The sequence below is a fragment of the Vanrija pseudolonga genome, chromosome 1, assembly GCF_020906515.1.
Source record: "Vanrija pseudolonga chromosome 1, complete sequence".
NCBI classification, from domain to species: domain Eukaryota; kingdom Fungi; phylum Basidiomycota; class Tremellomycetes; order Trichosporonales; family Trichosporonaceae; genus Vanrija; species Vanrija pseudolonga.
Window position 1 is genome coordinate 3339043 of NC_085849.1, and position 17971 is coordinate 3357013.

The window sequence follows — 17971 nt, forward strand, 5'->3', positions numbered from 1 at the left end:
ACGCTCCAGGCCAGGGTGTCAATCCGTCGCGCCCGCTGCTGGACGCGCCACGCCGCTCACTGCCCCTCACCCTTCCACGCCGCCTCGACCTGCTGCACGACGCTAAACGCGTCCTTGTACTCCTGGCTCGCGGCGACGGCAGCATCGGAATGCAGCGCGCCGACGAGGTCCTGCAGCGCGACGAGGCCCTCCTCGAGCTGCTTGCGCGTGCGGGGGATCATCTGCTCGCTGTCCTTGCGCACGCGTTCCTGCGGGCGGTGTTGTTAGTGGGCGGCGCGCCGAGAGAGGAGAGAGGAAGCAGAGCGGCTGCTGAGCGGGCGATCGAACGGGCGGGGTGTGCGACGCCGCGGATGAGGGGTGCGATGCGACGCTGTACCTCGCCACGACGCTGCACTGCGTCGCTCGGCCCAGCGTACCGACGGCGCGGCGCCGCACAACGTACATGCACCACCCATACACGACGCCACACACCCCAACCGCCACTCACAGCATTGCGCACGTCGGCGCCGTCGGCACCAGAGTCCTTGAGCCTGTCGACCTGCGCCGCGGCAGCGACGACCTCTTCGCGGTACAGCGCCTCCTCCTTGAACAGGCTGGCGCGTCAGTCGAGCTCGCCGTGGCGTGCCGACTCACCGCTTCACGACGCCCGTCTTGATCTTGAGCTGGCGGAGTGTCTGCGCGTCGGCCATGGTTGTCGGTGAGATGAGGTAGTTGGTGTGGTGTTGAGAGCAGCTCGCCGCGCGCCGCGAATGATGTCAGTGCTTTGTCCTGCCTGCCTGTTGCAGGGTGGGGGTCGCTGCGCGTGGGCGCCCAGTGGTTGCACGTTGCCGCGCTTGGCATTGTTGGGATTAGAAAAAGTCTGAAACGTATTAAGCTTATTGGCCGACAAGACCCAAATGGTAATGCACCGCGGGTAATGTGCCTGGAATTTTGGAGTGGTGGGTCACCTGGCTGCAGCCACCCAACTTGACGGGATGGTGCAGCATCCTGACTGGCGCTCTGCTCGCAGTCAAGTCAGGCAACAGCAACACGTACTTCATCGCATCACGCAGCATCAACCACTTGTCCTCTACACTCCCTACACATCACCTATAATCAGTCGGGTCGACACTCTGACGATAGCAATCATCGGCACGACCACCACGACGACGGCGACGCCCCCACCACCACCACCACCCCGCACACACCACGCGACTTGCCCGCGATCCCGCAACCCGGCCCACCACCCCACGCTCGCTCGTCCCGTCGTCCCCCCTCTAGGCCTCGTGTCGTCTCTTGGCCTCGTCGACACCCAATCTCTACAAGCACATCACTAGCATAGGCAGCGTATACACACAGAGCACAGAACACCACCGCGAGGCCCCCGCCCCACCCAACCCCACCCCCACCCCTACCGACCGCCGAATGGCCCAACCCCCCTGCTGATGGCCCACCGCTTGACACGCGCCGCCGCGCCCCCGCGACCACCAGCATCCCCCTTCGCGTGGGCTTCCAAGGCGGTGCGCTTCCTTGTCCGGCCGTCGTTCCGGCTGAAAACGGTGCTCCTGACGCTGGTGCTCGGCATCGCTGCCCTCGTCGTCCTCGCTATCAATGTCGCTCACACGGACGTCGACACGATCGTTATCGGCGGAAAGCCTATAGGCGGCAAGCCGCTGCCTGTGGACCGCAAGCCGACACCCTCTGGTGTACCCGATCCGCCGAAGCGCAGCTTTGAGGAGCCAAACTTTGCGTTGCTATCGGCCAAGCCGCCCCACCAGATTGGCTGCGACGTGCCTCTCAATGGCACCAACGCCGGGCCGCTCGTCTTTATCGGTGTCTTCTCGACCATGTCGGAGAAGGCGGAGAGGAGGAGGAGAATGTGAGTAGCAGCAGCTGAAGCGAAGTGGCGCTGACTGCCGATACCAGATTCCGCGAACAGCTGTTCCCGGACTTCCCATCAGACCTGTTTACAATCAAGTTCATCGTCGGCATCCCACCCATGCCACCTAGAGATATCCCTTCCAAGGAGAGAAAGGAGAAGCTGGCCGAGCGCCAGGCGGAGATTGCCAAGGTGGATGATGAGATTGCAGAGCACAACGACATCGTCATCCTGCCAGTGGGTCCGCGAGCTGGAAACTGCGACTGACCCGTCCAGATAAAGGAAAACATTGACCACGGCAAGACGCACGAGTTCTTCAAGTGGATTGCAAGCGAGTACGACGGCCCAGGTCAGGTCAAGGGGCGACCACGGTTCGTCATGAAGGCAGACGACGATGTAAGTGGCATCCTCCTGTGGCATCACGCTGATCCGCCAAGACACTCCTCGTGGCCCCCAATGTCATCTCCAACTTTATCAACCTCGACTGCAGCAAGAACATCTACTGGGGCACCTCTGCTGGCCGGTCACGACACTTCAACGACTATTTCCGCGGCCTAGCCTACGCGCTCAGCTGGCCCCTGGTTTCGTGGATTGGCAACGCCGACATAGCCCCGGCGCATGTCCTCAAGATTGAGGATGCGCGCACAGGCCAGTGGCTCCGGTCTCTGGACCCTGCAGTCGACCCCATCACGCGTATCGATCTCGGGTGGTCAATGGGTGACTGGAACCAGCTGGATATCACCATTGCAACGGTAGCATTACGTGGGTGACCGAGTGTGTGGTGCAGCAGCTGACGTGGGTAGATTGGATCAAGCATGATGGGTGGATCAACCTGCGGCGAGAGCAAGTGCTCGACGCGTGGGAGGAAGAAGGGATCGAGTTCAACCGCTACAATGGCGTACTGCCCTACTACAGCATCCAAAAGGGCAGAGTCGTCCCCAAGGCCGCCAAGGAGGAGTATGAGCGCCAGAGGGAGAAGGGATGGGAGAACCCGGGCATGAACGTGCAGGAGGTGTATTAGTGCTGTCGCTGTCTTGCAGGCGTGCAGAATGCCAGGTCTGCCATAGAGATGACATGTATCGGTATGAGAGGTCTGAGGCTGGAAGGGTCGTAGGCGCCGAGATGCCGATCGCGCATCCGTGCAAGAGCGCAGAAAGGCGCCGATGTGCCGATGGCAGCACAGTCTGCCCATCTACTTTGGACAGGCAGACAAGCCACCGGCAGACCAAACCAGCTTTCGCACCACAGCTGTCTACCACCACCAAGTCTAGCCAAGTTGAATCCATCCCTATCGTACAACACGGTGTAGCTCGCGCAGCTCGCAGCTCTATCTTAAAGGGGCTTGGAGGGAAGCTGGGTAGGGAGGATGCCGAAGCTGGGCGAGTCAGTGAGGGTCCGAGGTAGAGCGCTCTGGCAACGCAGCGCGGCATATAACACACGCCGCGCGCACACCACCCCCACTCACCGCTTCTTGATGGTCACGCGGTGACGGGAGAACTTGTCGTCGGGGGAGAAACGCGCGGGGTGGGCCGACTTTGTGGGCTTGCCCTCGGACGTCTTCTTCTGCGGGGTGTGAGCTGTGCGCATTCCAGAGGGTGCAGGTCGAGCGGCGTAGACAAGGACAAGGACAAGGGATACGTTGCGCGCAGCGTAGCGGCGTCGAGCCGCAGTGCGCTTGGGCAGGTAGCCCGCTGCCCTGCCCTCGTCATGCGACCTCGACCGACAGACAAGACTAACCTTGAGGGTGTACACGCTGTCGTCGTCAGCTCGCTCCTATACAACCCGCCCAAGTCTACTCACCGGTTGCCCTGCGCGTCGAGAGTGTACATGAGATGCATGGTCGGTCGGTCGTGTGGGGTGTCGTGTGGGGTGGTCGGTCGAGGTTGTGTGTGCTGTTTTGGCTGTCTTCCTGCTGATCTTGACGTCGACTTTCAGAAAATCGCGAAAGTGGGAGGAGGAGGGACGGGGGTAGATTTATCACGGGGGAAAGATGACACGTATATGTTTTCACGTGAGTTTGGTTCCGCTCTCTACTGAGCGGAGGTGGATGTGAGTGTGGCGGCGGTGTTGCCACCATGTATGCATCATCACCCTGGTGCATTACTCGTAGATGACCAGTATCGGAGGACGAGCCGTTGGGCGTTGTATTCGCCAAGAGTCAATCCCCAACGCGGGCAAGGTGATTGACGGGTGGTGTGCTCGAGTAGTATGGAGGGGCTGCGTCGAGACGGACGGCGCGAGGGTGGACCAGACGCTCGGTGTGGACGCCACTGACGAGCGGGCATCACGGTGTCAAGGCCTGGGTTTGTCGTGGACGAGGTGATCATGATGCAATGAGAAGGGAGAGTAGGGTGGAGGGTGGTGGGTGGAGGGGGGTAGGGGGTAACAATGTCGCGGCCGAGGCTAGACTCATTGTACTGCTCATGGAACTCTCGCCGCACGCACGAGAGCAGTCGCGTCGCTCTCGCCGTCGGGCGGAGCATGGAACAGCTGCTGACTGACGATGACGGGGTCGGTGTGAGCTTGACTGCTGCTGTGCAATGAGGTGGGTATGGATGCACACTTGTTTCCTGACGACGACATTGCGCCCGACGAGTTGCAGGCCACACCGTTCAACTGTTCACTCTTCACACTCGCGCCTGCGCCGCGCCGCGCCCCGTCTTCCTTCCATTCTCCCATTTCCCTCGTCGTCGCTCGCTCGCCGTATCGTGATTCCCCGACGCCCCTCCCCCCTCGCTCTTTTTCTCACCGACAATCAAGACTTTTCAGCATCCTCCTCTTCCTTTCAACCTCCAACTCACTCTCACTCTATATCCCTCGACTTCAACTCTACCCACCTCAACTCACCCCAACACCACTTGTACCCCAGCACCACCATGTCAGCAAGAGGCACAGAGGTACGCGTACCATCCGACCACCCGCTGACCCCAGCGCCTCAAGCCTAAGCGGACGACATCCAAGAAGTCCAAGGGCAAGGCCGCAGCCAGCGTCGCGGGCGAGTCGCGTCTCTCGCCCATCGAGGACTCGCCCGTCAAGAAGCCTGCGCCAAAGGACAAGGTGAGCTCGGAGAGTCTTCATTGCTGACACCTAGGTCTCCGCCGGGGACAAGGTCAGCTATCGTTTGACTGCTGGAGCTGACATTCAGAACGCACAACCCACGTCCCCCACCAGCGAGGCGTGGGAGGCGACGCGCCCCCTCCAGAGACCCTCATCAGTGCGCCGCATAATCGTTGAGTGACGCTGATCAACGCGCCCAGTCACCTCCAGGCGACAAGCCCCGTCATCTTCCCCCACCTTCTCGTGCTGATGCCAGCTGGACACAAGAAAATGTAAGCTACAAGATCATCCCACTAGCTGACATCCCAGGCCTTACTCTTCGAGTCCAAGCCCCGCCCCAGGAGCCCTATGCCGCCTGTCATCGACAAGCCTCCCTCTGTGCGCGACCGTGATCGTGGTCGCTCTGTCCCCAAGGCGCCGGCTCAGTCCATCCCCAAGCAGCAAGAGGCACCTCGTTTCAGCGAGGCTGAGTCCTCTGCTCGCCGATACCCCGAACCCCGCCAGCATGGGACGTTGCCACCCACCGCCACCTGGGGAAACGACTCCTCCCGCCCTCACGGACCACCACCCGCCCATGCGCCTCACAGAAACTTCTCCCTTCCAACCAAGTATGGTGGTAGGCCCCCTCGCCAAAGCCAGAACCGCGACTGTAACAACACCGAGGTTGCCAACCCTCGCCCTTGGGGCCAGAGCGAGCACACAACGGCCGAGGAGGACGACGGTGGCTGGGGTCACGACTTCAGCGTCAGCAAATGGATCAGCAATCTCCCTGTCGGCCCGCCCTCCTCGGCGCCGTCGCAGATTCAGGACGGCGCGTCTTCCGACGAGCAGAGTGTCGCTCCATCCCAAGCACACAGCCCTGCGCCTTCTCGCCCCGACAGTGCTCCTCCTCAGCGCGCACCGGTGACGGTGTTCTACTCGGACGACGAAGAGGCTGTCCCCCAAGGTCGGCGCAGCACGGCCTCAACCGAGGGCAACGAGAGCTCGCCTGCTGAGGAGGGGGCGTCCAACGAGGCTTCGGACGAGGCGTCGGATGGGGGAAGCGCAACCGGTAAGAAGGAGGTTTCTGCCGAGAAGGACAGAGTTGCGACCGCTCGTGGCAAGGAGCCTTACCCCGAAGCACCGGCACCCGCTCGTCGCGGACGCGACGTCAGTCGTGGCAGCGGCTTGACGAGCCTCAGGCTGTCCAAGCCTCTGCCCGACCCACCAAAGAAGCTTCCTTGGGGCGTGCTTAACAACCCGGCCAAGTTTTGGAAGAGGGACCCTCATCCCACTACGAGTCCCATCTTTGCCAGTCGCCGCCTTTATGTCAGGTAAGCAAAGCATCATGATCCAAGCTCACTCATCGTAGGGCCCCCTTCCCTATCCGCACAGTGGAGTTCAAGGAGCTCGCTGCCAACCACTTTGCCCGTTACGGCACGATCCGCTGCATGTGCGTCACTGATTCATCGAGCATCGCTGATCCCAGCATTCCCAACCGCCACCATGACGGCCAGGGAGACGCTCTGTTTGTCATCTATGAGGTACGATATCGTTACCACGCCCACACTGACACCCGCAGGAAGAAGAATCCGTTCACAAGGTGCTGGAGGACCCCTACAGTGCCCGATGCCTCCACAAGTCGACAAGCCGTAGTGCCATAATCGAGATCACGCTCAAGATCAAGACAGTTCCGGCCGAGGTTCAGTTGCGGGCCGTCTGGGTCAATATCACCGGACCTCGTCACGATTCTCGTTCACGTTCAGCGTCCCCTCGTGGGTTTGACATGGCGGTGAACTCGGAGCGCGAGGAGATGGAGCAGCAGCCTCTGCCACCTTCGCTCTCTATCTGGGCCATCCCCTTCCTTACCCCCTCTGGACGTACGGTCATGCGTATTCACATCAACGGACACGGGGTCAAGAACGAGCACTTCGAGCAAGCTAGGCTGCAGGCCCTCGAGACCGGAGGTGAAGCCCAGCTTGTCAAGGAATTTGACCTTGGTCGTCGAGTTCGGGAGAAGGAGGTATTTCGGCCAGGCCTTTCGCTACTAACATGTGCAGTTCCTCCCCGACCTCATCGATTGCTTCTGCGATGTCCATGAGACTATCAAGCCGTCTGGCGACTCCAAGGGGTGGATCTTCCTTGTCAGCCCGGCCCGAGAGGCCGACTTCATGCTCAACGTGAGGAATCTTTGCGAGTCGCGCGCTGACATTTCCAGAAGCTCAAGAGTATCCCTGGTGTGTCGGCACGCTATGCTATGGAGAGTGACGGCGAGGGCCGCTATCGCGTCGGGACCTCTGCCTCTCCGCCCAGATCTCCTCAAGACGGGGAGTCGGGCCAGAGTGGCGCTTCAGCTCCAGCCGAGGGAGTTGCGGCGGAGGGCGAGGGTGGTGTGCCACTCTCACCTTCTGAGAAGGCGAAGACACCGACCTGGGCCACTCCGACTCGCACCATTCTCGATACCGGCGTCAAGACCCCTTCTCCCTCGTCCCCCGAGTTCATCCACCCCCATCTCCGTGCTCAAGTCCTTCCAACCTACAAGGGCCGACTCCTTCGCGAGGAGTACGTGGACGGTGAGCCCAAGTACTTTGACGATGCGGCAATCTTCGTTGGTCGACTTGTCAAGAACCAGGAGACGCATCTTAGCCTTCTGAAGCGTTTTGAGCGATACGGGAAGATTGTAAGTGCTCTGCCCACTCGCAAGGTTAACGACGCAGGTCACCATCGAGTACAACCCTGGGTCGACTCAGAGCACTTACGCGACCGCGCGTGTGCTGTTCCAGACCGCTGATGGGGCTTCGAAGGCGATTCAGTACGAGGTGAGCGAAGAGGACGAGCACACTCAACTGACCCATAGGACAATGCCGTTTCATTTGGCTCTGCAATCAAGGTCGAGCCGAGGAAGGTGCTGCCGATTGATGTTCAGGTATGGGTGCGAAGGGTTCGTCACTGAGACAATAGGCCCGCAAGATGTACGTCGACCCCATTGGAAGAGCCATGAGCCCCACCATGGCAGCCCAGTACTCGCCTCCGTCACCGGAAGTCTCACGCACCCCACCTGCTGCACGCACCCCGCCTTCTGTTCGCACGCCACCTACCATGACGCCAATCAGCCAGGCCACGATTCCACTCCCCCTGCCGTGGATGCACCAGCAGCACCAGCAGCAACCAAGTAATGCTCCAATGCAGCAGACGCACGATCCCACTATGGTCCCCTGGTTCCACCCGCAGTTCATGTTCCCCGGCGGCGGTATGCAGCATGGCGGCTACAACCCTTCGCAGGTGGCTCATGCCCCCACCATCTATCCCGTCAGTTGCCTCAGCAGCGGCATCATACTGACGACCCCAGATGTGGCTCCCGTTCCCTATTGGGTTCAACCTTGGCCCAAGCCAGCCACAGACCCACATGCCCTCGACCATCCCCCCGAGTTCTGCTCCACCAGAGTCTGTGGCGGCCGACCCGTCCGTCCACTCGATGAGCACGGCGCCTGTACAAGAGCCGGCTATGAAGCAAGCCGAGTCGAACCCAGCTTCCGCTATCTCGGCTCCGGACACCAATCATCCCCGCGTCCTCGGAACCAAGTTCGAGGACGGACTCTTAAAGCCCATCTATGACGCAGATGAGCTCAAGAGATGGCGTGAGGCCAACGGAATCAAGGAGGAGCAGCCGGCTGCAGTCGCACCGCCGCCACCGGACGCTCCGCCGTCTACCCCCGCTCACAGCGAGCACCTCCCTCTGCTGCCTCTTTCCAGCGGAGGACACGACACCCCCGCATCCTTATCTTTCAACGTTACTGTGACACCCCCGAGCATCCAGACGAACCTGACTGGCGGCGACCTGGCCTCGACGCCGACGCGTCCTTCTCCTCACAGCCTCCCTGAGTCTCCTCCAAGCCGATTCGGCGGTGGCAATCGTTTCCAGGAGCCCTCTACTCGCGGCGTTGCAGGAAGACTGCCTGGTGACTTTGTGGGTGGCGCTCCTGGCGGCGGGTACCAGAGTGAGACTGGCCGGCTCTCTGGGCCTCTAGGCCAGTTTCCACCTTCTGGCGGGTGGGGTCGTCGCGACTACGGCCCTCCACGTGATTACGGCGGCCCTCGCTACCCTTACCCTGGTGGCCCTGCTACCTACTCTGGTGGTGGTGGCCCAGTTACCAACTCTGGCTGGCCTCAGCGGAGTGGTCCACGCCAGTACGGCGGTGGACGCGCCAACGACCAATGGGCTAGCCAGGCAATGCCCGACCCGGCGGCGGCCAAGGCTATCCCGTCGGACGAAGACGACACGGGTGGGTGGTAGGGTCGTGGTGGGGTGGTCGGACAATTGTCCGCCACCAAAGTAAGTACATAGATTCCCATGAGTTTAGTTTCGAGCACAGATACCCCGAGTCGGATGGGGGGTGACATGTCCCCTGCGTCCATCGACTCGGTTCCATGTGGGCAAGTAGGCCCTGGGGTGCGACAGTGCACGCCCATGAATGAGAGTAAGACTCGCCAATGAAAGTGTACATAAGTAGCGAGCATGAAAGTATAACCTGTGTGAGCCGCGGCAGATGATTTCGGCTTGTGCAGAAGCCGCAGAAGCCGTGACTGTTCTAGGCGACAGGCATCACACGACGTGTGTACAACTGGCTGATGCCCGATATTGTTGATGGCCTAAAGTCGCCGACCCTGATGATGACCGATGGTGGAAAATTTGATTAAATCCAGCAAAACCATTCATCGTCGGCCAAAAGCCCGTCCTGCGCGGCCAATACAGCTCAGAATAGCACCATTCGGGGCACGCCGCCCTGCGCTACACGCGGTGGTTCGGGACGATGGCATCGTAGGCCGGCGGAGTGCGCGGAGCGGAGCGAGGCCGCCGGCACGCCAGCCAGATCGGGGGAGGGGGAGCACATGGTGACGTCCTATCTGCCCTGTGGCGGCCCTGAAAGTGGACTGATATCACCCTCCTCCACTGCCGCGCGCAGATCGTAACAACATGCACCATGTGCTCCTCTGCCTTTGAAGCGACTGAGCCGAACAGAGTGGGCTCTTAACACCGGTCTGCACGCGGGCGCGCGCAGTCCCGCCGGCTGTGGTGCTACTGATTGGGCTGCTGTGGCCGAGACACCTCGCGTGATTGGGCGTGCTGGCGGGCAAGCGCTAAGTATTCCTGCTGACTGACTGACTGTGTGCTGATTGATTGATTGACTCGATGCCGCTAGTCCGCGGGGGGCGAGTGGGGCCGTCAAGAGGAGAATGTACAAAAGTGTGCCTTGTCGGCACGTCTTGTTCGCCACCTAACACACCATGAGCAGTGAGTACCGTCGGTGGTGTCGTGGGCACGTAGCCAGCAGTGGCTGACACGCCCAGACGTAAACGACACAACACTCGAGTACGAGTCTGCCCCGCTCCCGCCCTCGGGCCTCCCGACCGAGAAGGACGAGAAGACGTCCATCCACGCCGGCGCCGAGGTGACCTCGCCCGCGGACGACGGCGAGGAGTACCCTACCACCGAGGAGCTCTCGACGCTCAAGAAGATCCCCGCGCCGCTGGCGTTCGCGGCCTTCTGCCTGTGTTTCGTCGAGCTCGCCGAGCGCGCGTCGTACTTTGGCTCCTCGCAGATCTTCGCCAACTTCGTCAACAACCCTCTCCCGGAGGGCGGTAACGGCGCCGGCGCCGTCGCCAAGGGCGCGAAGGGCAAGGACCAGTCGGCGGGCGCGCTGGGCATGGGCAGCGTGTCCGCCTCGGCCGTGTCGTCGACGTTCACGTTCCTCGCGTACGTCACGCCCATCCTCGGCGGTATCGTCTCGGACGCGTACTGGGGCCGCTACAAGACCATCTGCGTCGGCGTCGCTGTCGGCGCTATCGCCCACGTGCTCCTCGTCATTCCCGGTATTCCGTCGGTCATTAGCGGCGGGCACGCGTTCGTGCCCTTCATCATCGCTGTGCTTATCCTGTCGTTCGCGTCGGGCTTCATCAAGGCCTCGCTTGGCCCCATGCTCTGCGACCAGAGCCCCGTGAAGAAGCCCGTCATCCGGCTCACTCAGACCGGCGAGCGCGTCATCCTCGACCCGCAGACGACGGTCACGCGCTACCTGCTCATCTTCTACTGGGCGATCAAGTAAGTCGGCTCGGCTACCAAATTGATATGACGCCGCCGCTGACAACCCCAGCATCGGATCCTTCTTCGCCATCGCGACCTCCTACTCCGAGCGCCTGGTCGGCTTCTGGCTCGCCTTCCTCCTCCCCGGCATCATCTACATGCTGTGCCCGATCGTCCTCGCCGTGCTCTACGGCAAGACGTACAAGGCACCCGCGCAGGGCTCGGTCGTCGTCGAGGCGTTCAGGGTGTTCAAGACGCTGTTCGCCAACTCGAGCTGGAAGCAGATCTTCCGCGGCGGCGACGCGTTCTGGAACAACGCCAAGCCGAGCCACATGGCCGCTGGCGGCCAGGAGCTCTCGCCCGAGGTGTTCTGGGACGACCTGTTCGTCGAGGAGCTGCGCGCGTCGTGCTCTGCCAGCGTCGTGTTCTTCCTCACGCCCATCTTCATCCTTGCCGACGGCGCTATTGGAAACCAGTACAACGACATGAGTGTGGCCATGAAGCTCGGCGGCATCCCCAACGACATTATGAACAACGTGAGTGGGCGTGTGGCAGTGTGACAGTTTTTCGGTGGAGCGGCTCCGCTGACTTTTCCCAGTTCAACTCCCTCGCCATCATTGTCGCGACACCCATCCTCACGTGGGGCGTGTACCCCTTCTTTGAGCGCATCGGCCTGCCCCTCAAGCCCATGACGCGCCTGTCCATCGGCTTCATCCTCGGCATGCTGACCATGATCTTCTCCGCCATCATCCAGTGGCGCATCTACGTCACCTCGCCTTGCGGATGGAGCGCGACCACCTGCGACGACGTCTCGCCCGTCTCGATCGCGTGGATGATCCCTCTTTACGCCGTCCCGGCCGTCGGCGAGCTCTTCGTCATGGTCACGGGCTACGAGCTCGCCTACACCCGCGCACCGGCACGCATGAAGGGCCTCGTGTACGCCATCTGCCTCTTCTCGTCGGCCATCTCGGCCGCCATCTCCCTCGCGTGCTCGGCCGCCATCACCGACCCCAACCTCATCTGGCCCTACATCCCTGTCGCGGCGCTGTGTCTCGTCTGCGCCATCATCTTCCCCGTCTACTTCAAGCACCTCAACGAGCCGATGGAGAACTTTGCGGATGTCGACCGCCAGCAGGGCAAGCACCAGCCCAACTACATCGCAGAGAAGAAGGTCGCCGACGACGAGGAGGCGTACTAGTGGTTTTATAGCTTTTCGTAATGGTACCAGGACAGCATGTATGAGTATGCGCCTGGCATGGGGTGCGGTTGGCACGAATGCAAGTCACCGAGAAGCACAAAGTAAGCCAAGTTCCTCTCCAGCCCCCAGTCCCTCCCCCTACCTCCCTCATCACCGACCAACAATCTCCCCAGACACCAATGCCCTATGGCTCAGTTGGCTAGCGCGTGGAGCTGTTACCATCAGACGACAACTCCGAGGTCCACGGTTCGAGCCCGTGTGGGGCAGCAACGGCGGCGGCGAGGGGTCTCCCGACACCAATACCGCACTCAACTTGCCTTCTTAGTTCAGTGGCTAGAATTTTCCACTAGTATGGACATGCTATGGAAAGGTCACCCGTTCGATTCGGGTAGAAGGCAGCGAGTAGAAGCTACGTTTTGGTGGTGCGAATGTCTGTTTTTGGAGGAAGAGCCGAAGGAAGAACGAAGCGGGCGATTGAGCATTGGATTCGAGGAGGAGGGTCGCCCACGTGCCCTCGCACCGGGCTCGCACCCGACCCTTACGCGGATCTCGGCTACGATACAGCTCTGCAGATCCCTTGAGCATGTGTCTGCTCTCGGGTGTCTGTCGTCCGTCGATGCTACGCGGAGGTGCTCGCCGCTTGCGACCAAGTTGGACCAAGGTGCCTCATGCCTCAAGTGTCTCAGATGCGAATCACAGATCGACCATATGTGACCATTTGCCACAACCACGTGGTGATCGCCAACGGCAACTCGGCGCTCTACTGTAGATGGTCTGTGCACTTCGGACTGGGGGTCGAAGAGGAACGATGCGGAGAGCCGTCCCCGCCATCGCCATCGTGTCGAGCATTTAGCAGCATCATTGCAGTTCAATACATTCACCCTGCCTCCTCACCCACTATCCGGCTCCGTCTCCCCTCTACTCTCCCTCTACCCTCCCTCCCTTCCTCCTCCATCGGGCCAAACCACACCAGATGACTAACACCCCACGGCCGAACTCTTATGAGCACAATACCCCGGCGCCGACCTCCGCTGCGGCTACTCTCTTCGGCGTCTTCAGGGCGGACGGGGTCCGCTCGAGGCAGGACACCCTCGTGGAACAGGCACAACAGGCGAGCTACTGTAGGCTGCCTGGGAGGTAAGCAGACAGGGTTGAGCGGCAACGGCGACATGTGATCACTGTAGCCAACCAGCGTGGCGTGTGCTCGTCGTGCATGCGTGGGCTGGCGGCCGCGACACGTCGTCGCGTCGCTAACAACTTGCAGCCACGTCAAAAACTCACCTCCACCGAGCGGACCTTGCTCCGCTCACTTTGCAAACGCCGTCCATTGCCGCCACCCGCGTCGCCGCCTCCACCACGCACCCACCCACGATCCCCATTCTACAGAACGAGGCTGAACGGCTCATTTCCGACGTGTACGCTACATCCGGACAGCTATAAGACGAAGTCTTCCCCAACGTCGCGACGCCCTCCCTCCCCATCACTCTCCCCCTCCCCCCGCCCAGCCCAGCCCAACACACACACCATGGCCCCCCTCCGCGTCTCCATCCTCGGCACCGGCCTGTCCCTCCAGGCGTTCCACTACCCCCTCATCTCGGCCCTGCCCGACAAGTTTGTGCTCCACTCCATCCTGGAGCGCACGCCGCGCGGCAAGGCGCAGGAGGTCGCAGGCAAGGACATCAAGGTGGTGACCTCTATTGACGAGGTCGTGAACGACCCCGAGGTTGATGTCGTGAGTTGCGCTTGGCTCTCCGCAAGATGTAGCTCACACACCCCAGGTCGTCATCTCGACGCCTAACAACACGCACTTCCCGTACGCCAAGGCCGCGCTCAACGCCGGCAAGCACGTCATGGTCGAGAAGCCCGTCACGCCCACCGTCGAGGAGGCGGAGGAGCTCGCCGCGCTCGCCAAGAGCAAGGGCCTCGTGTTCTGCGTCTATCAGAACCGCCGGTGGGACGCCGACTTCCTCACGCTCCAGAAGCTCATCAAGGAGGGCAAGGTGCGTTGGCTACCTTGTGAAGGAAAGCTGTAGCCCTGACACACACCCCAGCTCGGCGCGATCCACGAGTTCACGACCCGCTTCGACCGCTACCGCCCCCTGCCTGCCGGCCACGTCGCCGCGGGCTGGAAGGAGCTGCCGGGCAACCACAACGAGGCGATCTACAACCTCGGCTCGCACATCATCGACCAGGCCATCACGCTCTTTGGCGTGCCGGACCGCGTGTTCAACCGCAACATTGACCAGCGCGGCATTGGACTCGACGAGGCTGTTAGTTGACACCAGGTGCTCGACCCAACTGACACCGCAGTTCGAGATGACGCTCTACTACCCTCCCCAGGCGGGCTCGAAGACGCCGCTCACCGTCAACCTCGGCGCGTCGATCCTCTCGTCTGTCCCCGAGCAGCTGCGCTACCTCATCAAGGGCGCCAGCGGCTCGTACCTCAAGTTCGGGCTCGACCCGCAGGAGCCCTTCCTGCGCGGCGGCAAGACGGTCAAGGACACGGGCTACGGCATTGAGCCCGAGAGCGCGTGGGGCTCCGTGTCGACGTTCGCCAACGGCGAGTGGAGGACGGAGAAGGTCAAGACCGAGCACGGATGGTACCCTGCCATCTATGAGAGCCTGTACGACGCCGTCGAGGCCAAGGACCCGTCGCGCCTCGCCGTCAAGCCCGAGCAGGCCATCTGGACCATGAAGATCATCGAGCTCGGCAACCAGTCGAGCAAGGAGGGCAGGATTATCGACGTCAAGAAGTAGTAGCGTGGCGTGTCTGTAGCAGTATGTAGCGTTCCAAGTAATCCATTACATCTAGGTTGGTACAGGGGTGCGTTACTGCTGGGGGTGGTGAACGCTGGCTCTTCACAGCCACTCGGCCCACTTGGCCCGGAGGCGGACAGCAACTTGGACAGGCTTGCCAACAGTGCCCCACGTCTCGCCCTCACGCTCTCCCCACTTCTCAGCCTGCCACTCCTTCTCGTACGCCTCGACCTTGGCGCACCAAGCGGGGTAGTCATACTGGTCCGGCGTGGTCGTGAGCACTAAGACGCGGTCAGCGGGCACCCGGCTACTAGTCACAAACAACAACACTTACGATGCTCCCCGAACAGCTCCCAGCTGCGCGCGTACGCCGTGCCCACGACGCCGTGCCAGTGCTTGGCGGCATACCGGTCGAGGCACCACGGCGTCGCCGCGCCCGTGCCCCACAGGAGGATCTGGTTACGCGCGTCGAGCTCGAGCTTGTCCGCGTCGGCGTCGGTCGCGGCCCACGACCGCGCGCCCGCGATCCATGGCGCGAGGAGGTGGTTCTTGTCCGTGCCGAGCAGGGCGTCGACGTCGCGCAGCAGTTCGACGATACGGGCGGAATGCTCCGCCACGCCCGGCTTGTCTCCCTTCTCCCACGCAGCGATGAGCGCCTTGTAGAGCCCCACGCCGGCGTTTAATAGCACCTGCCGCGCGACGTCGACCAGGTCGTAGCTGAACGCCGGGGCGGCCTCGAGCGCCGGCGTCTCCTTGGCCGCAGCGAGCAGGCAGTCGAGCGCGAGGACTACGCGGGCCGTGTCGTACGGGATGATAGTCGCGAAGAAGTGCGTGCCCTTGCCCAGCATCCCCGAGGCAGCGGGGACCATGTCGAAGATGGAGCGGTAGACGCCCTGTACGCGCGCGTCGTTGCTCCTGTACGCCGACGCCGCGAGCTCCTTCCATGCGGTATGTGCAGGGCTGACGGTGGCGCTTGGCAGCTGGTATCGCCGGGACACCCAGCCGGGGAGCCACGCGCCGAGGTCGGCCGGCGCGTCGTCCCATGCTGCGTCGAGCGCGCGCTCGTACACGATCTCGTTCTGGTTCAGCCCCTCGGGCGTAAGCCCGATCCCGACCAGATTGCCGCCGTCGCGGCGCGCAGAGGCCAGCGCGGCGCTGTACTCCTCTAGCGCGCCGAACAGGTTGTTGTTCTGCCCGTAGTTGTGCAGCTGGAAGCGTTAGCTCGGCCATGTGGCGCCACGTACAGTGTTCCACACCCAGCGCTTGCCGTGGTAGTTCTCGCTGCGGTTCCAGAATGGCATGTGCTCGGCCGCGAGGTCGAGGATGAGCTGGGGTGTGTGAGTGACTTCGTACCGGGCCTTCACCTCCCCATTGCCACCTACATGCTCCTCCTGCGTCGTTCCGCTAAGGAATCCCTTGACAGCCGACGGCGGCCAGTGGGCCACGTCGTCGCGGAAGCACCAAGCCTGCATGACCCACACTGCGCGCTCGTCGGCGGCCTTGAGCGAGTCCATCGTCGCGCGCGCGTTGGCCGCGAGGTACTCGGGCTCGATGGAACTCGGGTGCAGCTCGTTGTACAGGTCTACCGAGTAGTGGTGCGACGTCCACCCGCCGTACAGCGCCTGCTGCTTGCGCAGGAAGGCCGTCTGCACCGTGTTCCACGAGGGCCAGGTGGGTTCGAGGGCCGTGTTGCAGCTGTCTGCATGTCAGCGGCGCGGCACTGGCTGTCACTCACATTCATTCGGCATGTCGTTCCATCGCGACGCGAGGAGGAAGTCTGGCCCACCAATCTTGTCGTGCAGCGCGGCGGGGACGAAGCTGGCACGTCAGCCAAATGGCAACTGCGTCGAGGGTCCAACTCCCACTTACCCGCTGAAACCAGGCAGCACAGGCGTCATGCCGAAAGCGACCATCCGCGACACGACCTTCTTCTGCAGCTCCCACTGCGCGGCGACATACTCTGCCGTGACACGCTGCGTCCACGACCCGTGCGTGTTGCCCATGTACATCCACGCCTTGAACCCCGCCGAGGGGAGGTACTCCAGGATGTCGGCGTCGGCGAGGCCAAAGTCGCGGTACACCTCGAGCCAGATCTGCTCCTGCCCGCCGACGGCGAGCGGCATCGTGATGCCGTGCAGCGCCGCCCAGTCGAGCAGGTACTCCCACTTTGGCCAGTCGTAGTACGCGAGCGTGTAGCTGTGCGCTACAATGTTGAGGAAGTACCGGATCTCAGCCCACGCGCCCCCTTTGAGCTCCGCGTCGGTGATGTTCGCGCCGAGGGTCTCGGTGAACGTGTCCCCGGACCAGAAGATGTCGCCGCCCAGAGTACGGAGGTAGGCCAGCAGGCCGCGCGAGAGGCCCGGCGTCGTCGCGCTCGTGATTTTGATGTGCCCGTCCTTGCAGGAGACGGTGTAGCTGTCGAACTGGGCGGCCTTGGCGACGCTGGCGTCGAGCACAAACGTGAACTTGTCGTGCAGGCTACGCGTCAGCGCCACGCTGCCAGAAGGTAATCTCACGATTTGGGGAGACGGCGCTCCACGAGCGCCTGGAGTGCGCCGGGTCCGCTGGGCTCCGCGCCCACCGGTGTCCAAGGTGTAGTGGTGGTCATGGTCGTGAGTGGAGAGGAGCGTTGGGAGTCCTCGGTGACGGTAGTGGTCGCAGGCTTAAAGAGTCCTCAGTCCTCGAGTTCGGCTACGTATCGTGCATGTCGTGCCGTTGCTGAGCGTGTCCCAGCCGCCGTTTTGTCCGAACACCCAAGGGATGTATATATCCTGCAAGATGGACAGAGCCAAGACTTGTCTCGACCGACCGGACCACGGACCGAATGTTGTTGGCTGCTGGATCCAGACGGACATTACCCGGCACTTTTGGGTGCTGATCCGATTCGGCGCCGATCGGCACGCAGATGGCAGTGAGGGCTCAAAACGCACGGGCAAGACGCCGCGGGGTGCATGCATGCATGCATAGGGACGGAGCAGTGCATGCCGAGGACCTTGATCTGGTGCATGGCCCGGACTGCGTGCATGTCGGCTGAGGAGTG

At 62.1% G+C, this 17971-nt stretch overlaps 7 protein-coding genes and 2 non-coding genes across 10 annotated transcripts; 6 read left to right on the forward strand and 3 right to left on the reverse strand.

Annotated features, from left to right (window-relative positions):
- Positions 1-56: 56 nt before the first annotated feature.
- TFCA (Tubulin-folding cofactor A) lies at positions 57-689 on the reverse strand (the record flags this gene model as incomplete). The annotated part of the gene is made up of 3 exons (XM_062767746.1): positions 57-248; positions 488-593; positions 634-689. 3 exons carry the CDS (start codon positions 687-689, stop codon positions 57-59), a joined length of 354 nt encoding a protein of 117 aa, XP_062623730.1.
- Positions 690-1418: 729 nt separating this feature from the next.
- Positions 1419-3758, forward strand: LOC62_01G001262 (uncharacterized protein). 2 transcript variants are annotated; one of them, XM_062767747.1, is made up of 7 exons: positions 1419-1858; positions 1906-2095; positions 2135-2254; positions 2296-2620; positions 2662-3233; positions 3324-3428; positions 3650-3758. In XM_062767747.1, the coding sequence occupies exons 1-5, from the start codon at positions 1425-1427 to the stop codon at positions 2877-2879; spliced, it is 1287 nt and encodes a 428-aa protein (XP_062623731.1). In that variant the 5' UTR covers positions 1419-1424; the 3' UTR covers positions 2880-3233; positions 3324-3428; positions 3650-3758. The 2 variants fall into 2 exon arrangements, with proteins under 2 accessions (XP_062623731.1, XP_062623732.1); XM_062767748.1 differs by lacking the exon at positions 3650-3758 and having other exon boundaries at positions 2662-3346.
- NOP10 (H/ACA ribonucleoprotein complex subunit NOP10) lies at positions 3191-3696 on the reverse strand (the record flags this gene model as incomplete). The annotated part of the gene is made up of 3 exons (XM_062767749.1): positions 3191-3233; positions 3324-3611; positions 3659-3696. The coding sequence occupies 3 exons, from the start codon at positions 3694-3696 to the stop codon at positions 3191-3193; spliced, it is 369 nt and encodes a 122-aa protein (XP_062623733.1).
- A 976-nt stretch (positions 3759-4734) lies between the features above and the next one.
- LOC62_01G001264 (uncharacterized protein) lies at positions 4735-9188 on the forward strand (the record flags this gene model as incomplete). The annotated part of the gene is made up of 13 exons (XM_062767750.1): positions 4735-4755; positions 4790-4915; positions 5126-5187; positions 5257-6228; positions 6267-6347; positions 6384-6438; positions 6477-6917; positions 6955-7074; positions 7113-7574; positions 7612-7713; positions 7752-7820; positions 7856-8203; positions 8244-9188. The coding sequence occupies 13 exons, from the start codon at positions 4735-4737 to the stop codon at positions 9186-9188; spliced, it is 3804 nt and encodes a 1267-aa protein (XP_062623734.1).
- Positions 9189-10180: 992 nt separating this feature from the next.
- On the forward strand, positions 10181-12242 carry PTR2_6 (Peptide transporter PTR2; the record flags this gene model as incomplete). The annotated part of the gene is made up of 4 exons (XM_062767751.1): positions 10181-10187; positions 10244-10994; positions 11047-11512; positions 11575-12242. 4 exons carry the CDS (start codon positions 10181-10183, stop codon positions 12172-12174), a joined length of 1824 nt encoding a protein of 607 aa, XP_062623735.1. The 3' UTR covers positions 12175-12242.
- A 112-nt stretch (positions 12243-12354) lies between these two features.
- On the forward strand, positions 12355-12441 carry LOC62_01G001266. The gene is given in 2 exon segments: positions 12355-12392; positions 12406-12441. It is a non-coding gene; the product is annotated as a tRNA-Asn (tRNA).
- A 48-nt stretch (positions 12442-12489) lies between these two features.
- On the forward strand, positions 12490-12572 carry LOC62_01G001267. The gene is given in 2 exon segments: positions 12490-12526; positions 12537-12572. It is a non-coding gene; the product is annotated as a tRNA-Thr (tRNA).
- A 1097-nt stretch (positions 12573-13669) lies between these two features.
- Positions 13670-14987, forward strand: SPAC26H5.09c (putative oxidoreductasec). Its single transcript, XM_062767752.1, has 4 exons — positions 13670-13906; positions 13953-14174; positions 14226-14444; positions 14485-14987. The coding sequence occupies exons 1-4, from the start codon at positions 13700-13702 to the stop codon at positions 14929-14931; spliced, it is 1095 nt and encodes a 364-aa protein (XP_062623736.1). The 5' UTR covers positions 13670-13699; the 3' UTR covers positions 14932-14987.
- NAGLU_1 (Alpha-N-acetylglucosaminidase) lies at positions 14983-17611 on the reverse strand. The gene is made up of 7 exons (XM_062767753.1): positions 17448-17611; positions 16801-17409; positions 16667-16749; positions 16314-16630; positions 16176-16259; positions 15266-16139; positions 14983-15212 (listed from the first exon to the last, which is right to left on the reverse strand). Exons 1-7 carry the CDS (start codon positions 17537-17539, stop codon positions 15034-15036), a joined length of 2238 nt encoding a protein of 745 aa, XP_062623737.1. The 5' UTR covers positions 17540-17611; the 3' UTR covers positions 14983-15033.
- Positions 17612-17971: the final 360 nt, after the last annotated feature.

Excerpts from the sequence above, each read along its gene's own strand:
- LOC62_01G001262 (XM_062767747.1), top strand. The coding sequence starts at position 1,425 with ATGGCCCACCGCTTGACACGCGCCGCCGCGCCCCCGCGACCACCAGCA. Across the intron at positions 2,096-2,134 it reads ACGACATCGTCATCCTGCCA|ATAAAGGAAAACATTGACCA; the intron begins GTGGGTCCGCGA and ends TGACCCGTCCAG. Across the intron at positions 2,255-2,295 it reads TCATGAAGGCAGACGACGAT|ACACTCCTCGTGGCCCCCAA; the intron begins GTAAGTGGCATC and ends TGATCCGCCAAG.
- SPAC26H5.09c (XM_062767752.1), top strand. The coding sequence starts at position 13,700 with ATGGCCCCCCTCCGCGTCTCCATCCTCGGCACCGGCCTGTCCCTCCAG. Across the intron at positions 13,907-13,952 it reads ACGACCCCGAGGTTGATGTC|GTCGTCATCTCGACGCCTAA; the intron begins GTGAGTTGCGCT and ends CACACACCCCAG. Across the intron at positions 14,445-14,484 it reads GCATTGGACTCGACGAGGCT|TTCGAGATGACGCTCTACTA; the intron begins GTTAGTTGACAC and ends CTGACACCGCAG.
- NAGLU_1 (XM_062767753.1), bottom strand. The coding sequence starts at position 17,539 with ATGACCACCACTACACCTTGGACACCGGTGGGCGCGGAGCCCAGCGGA. Across the intron at positions 16,260-16,313 it reads GAACGACGCAGGAGGAGCAT|CTCATCCTCGACCTCGCGGC; the intron begins GTAGGTGGCAAT and ends CACACACCCCAG. Across the intron at positions 16,140-16,175 it reads AGCGCTGGGTGTGGAACACT|CTGCACAACTACGGGCAGAA; the intron begins GTACGTGGCGCC and ends TAACGCTTCCAG.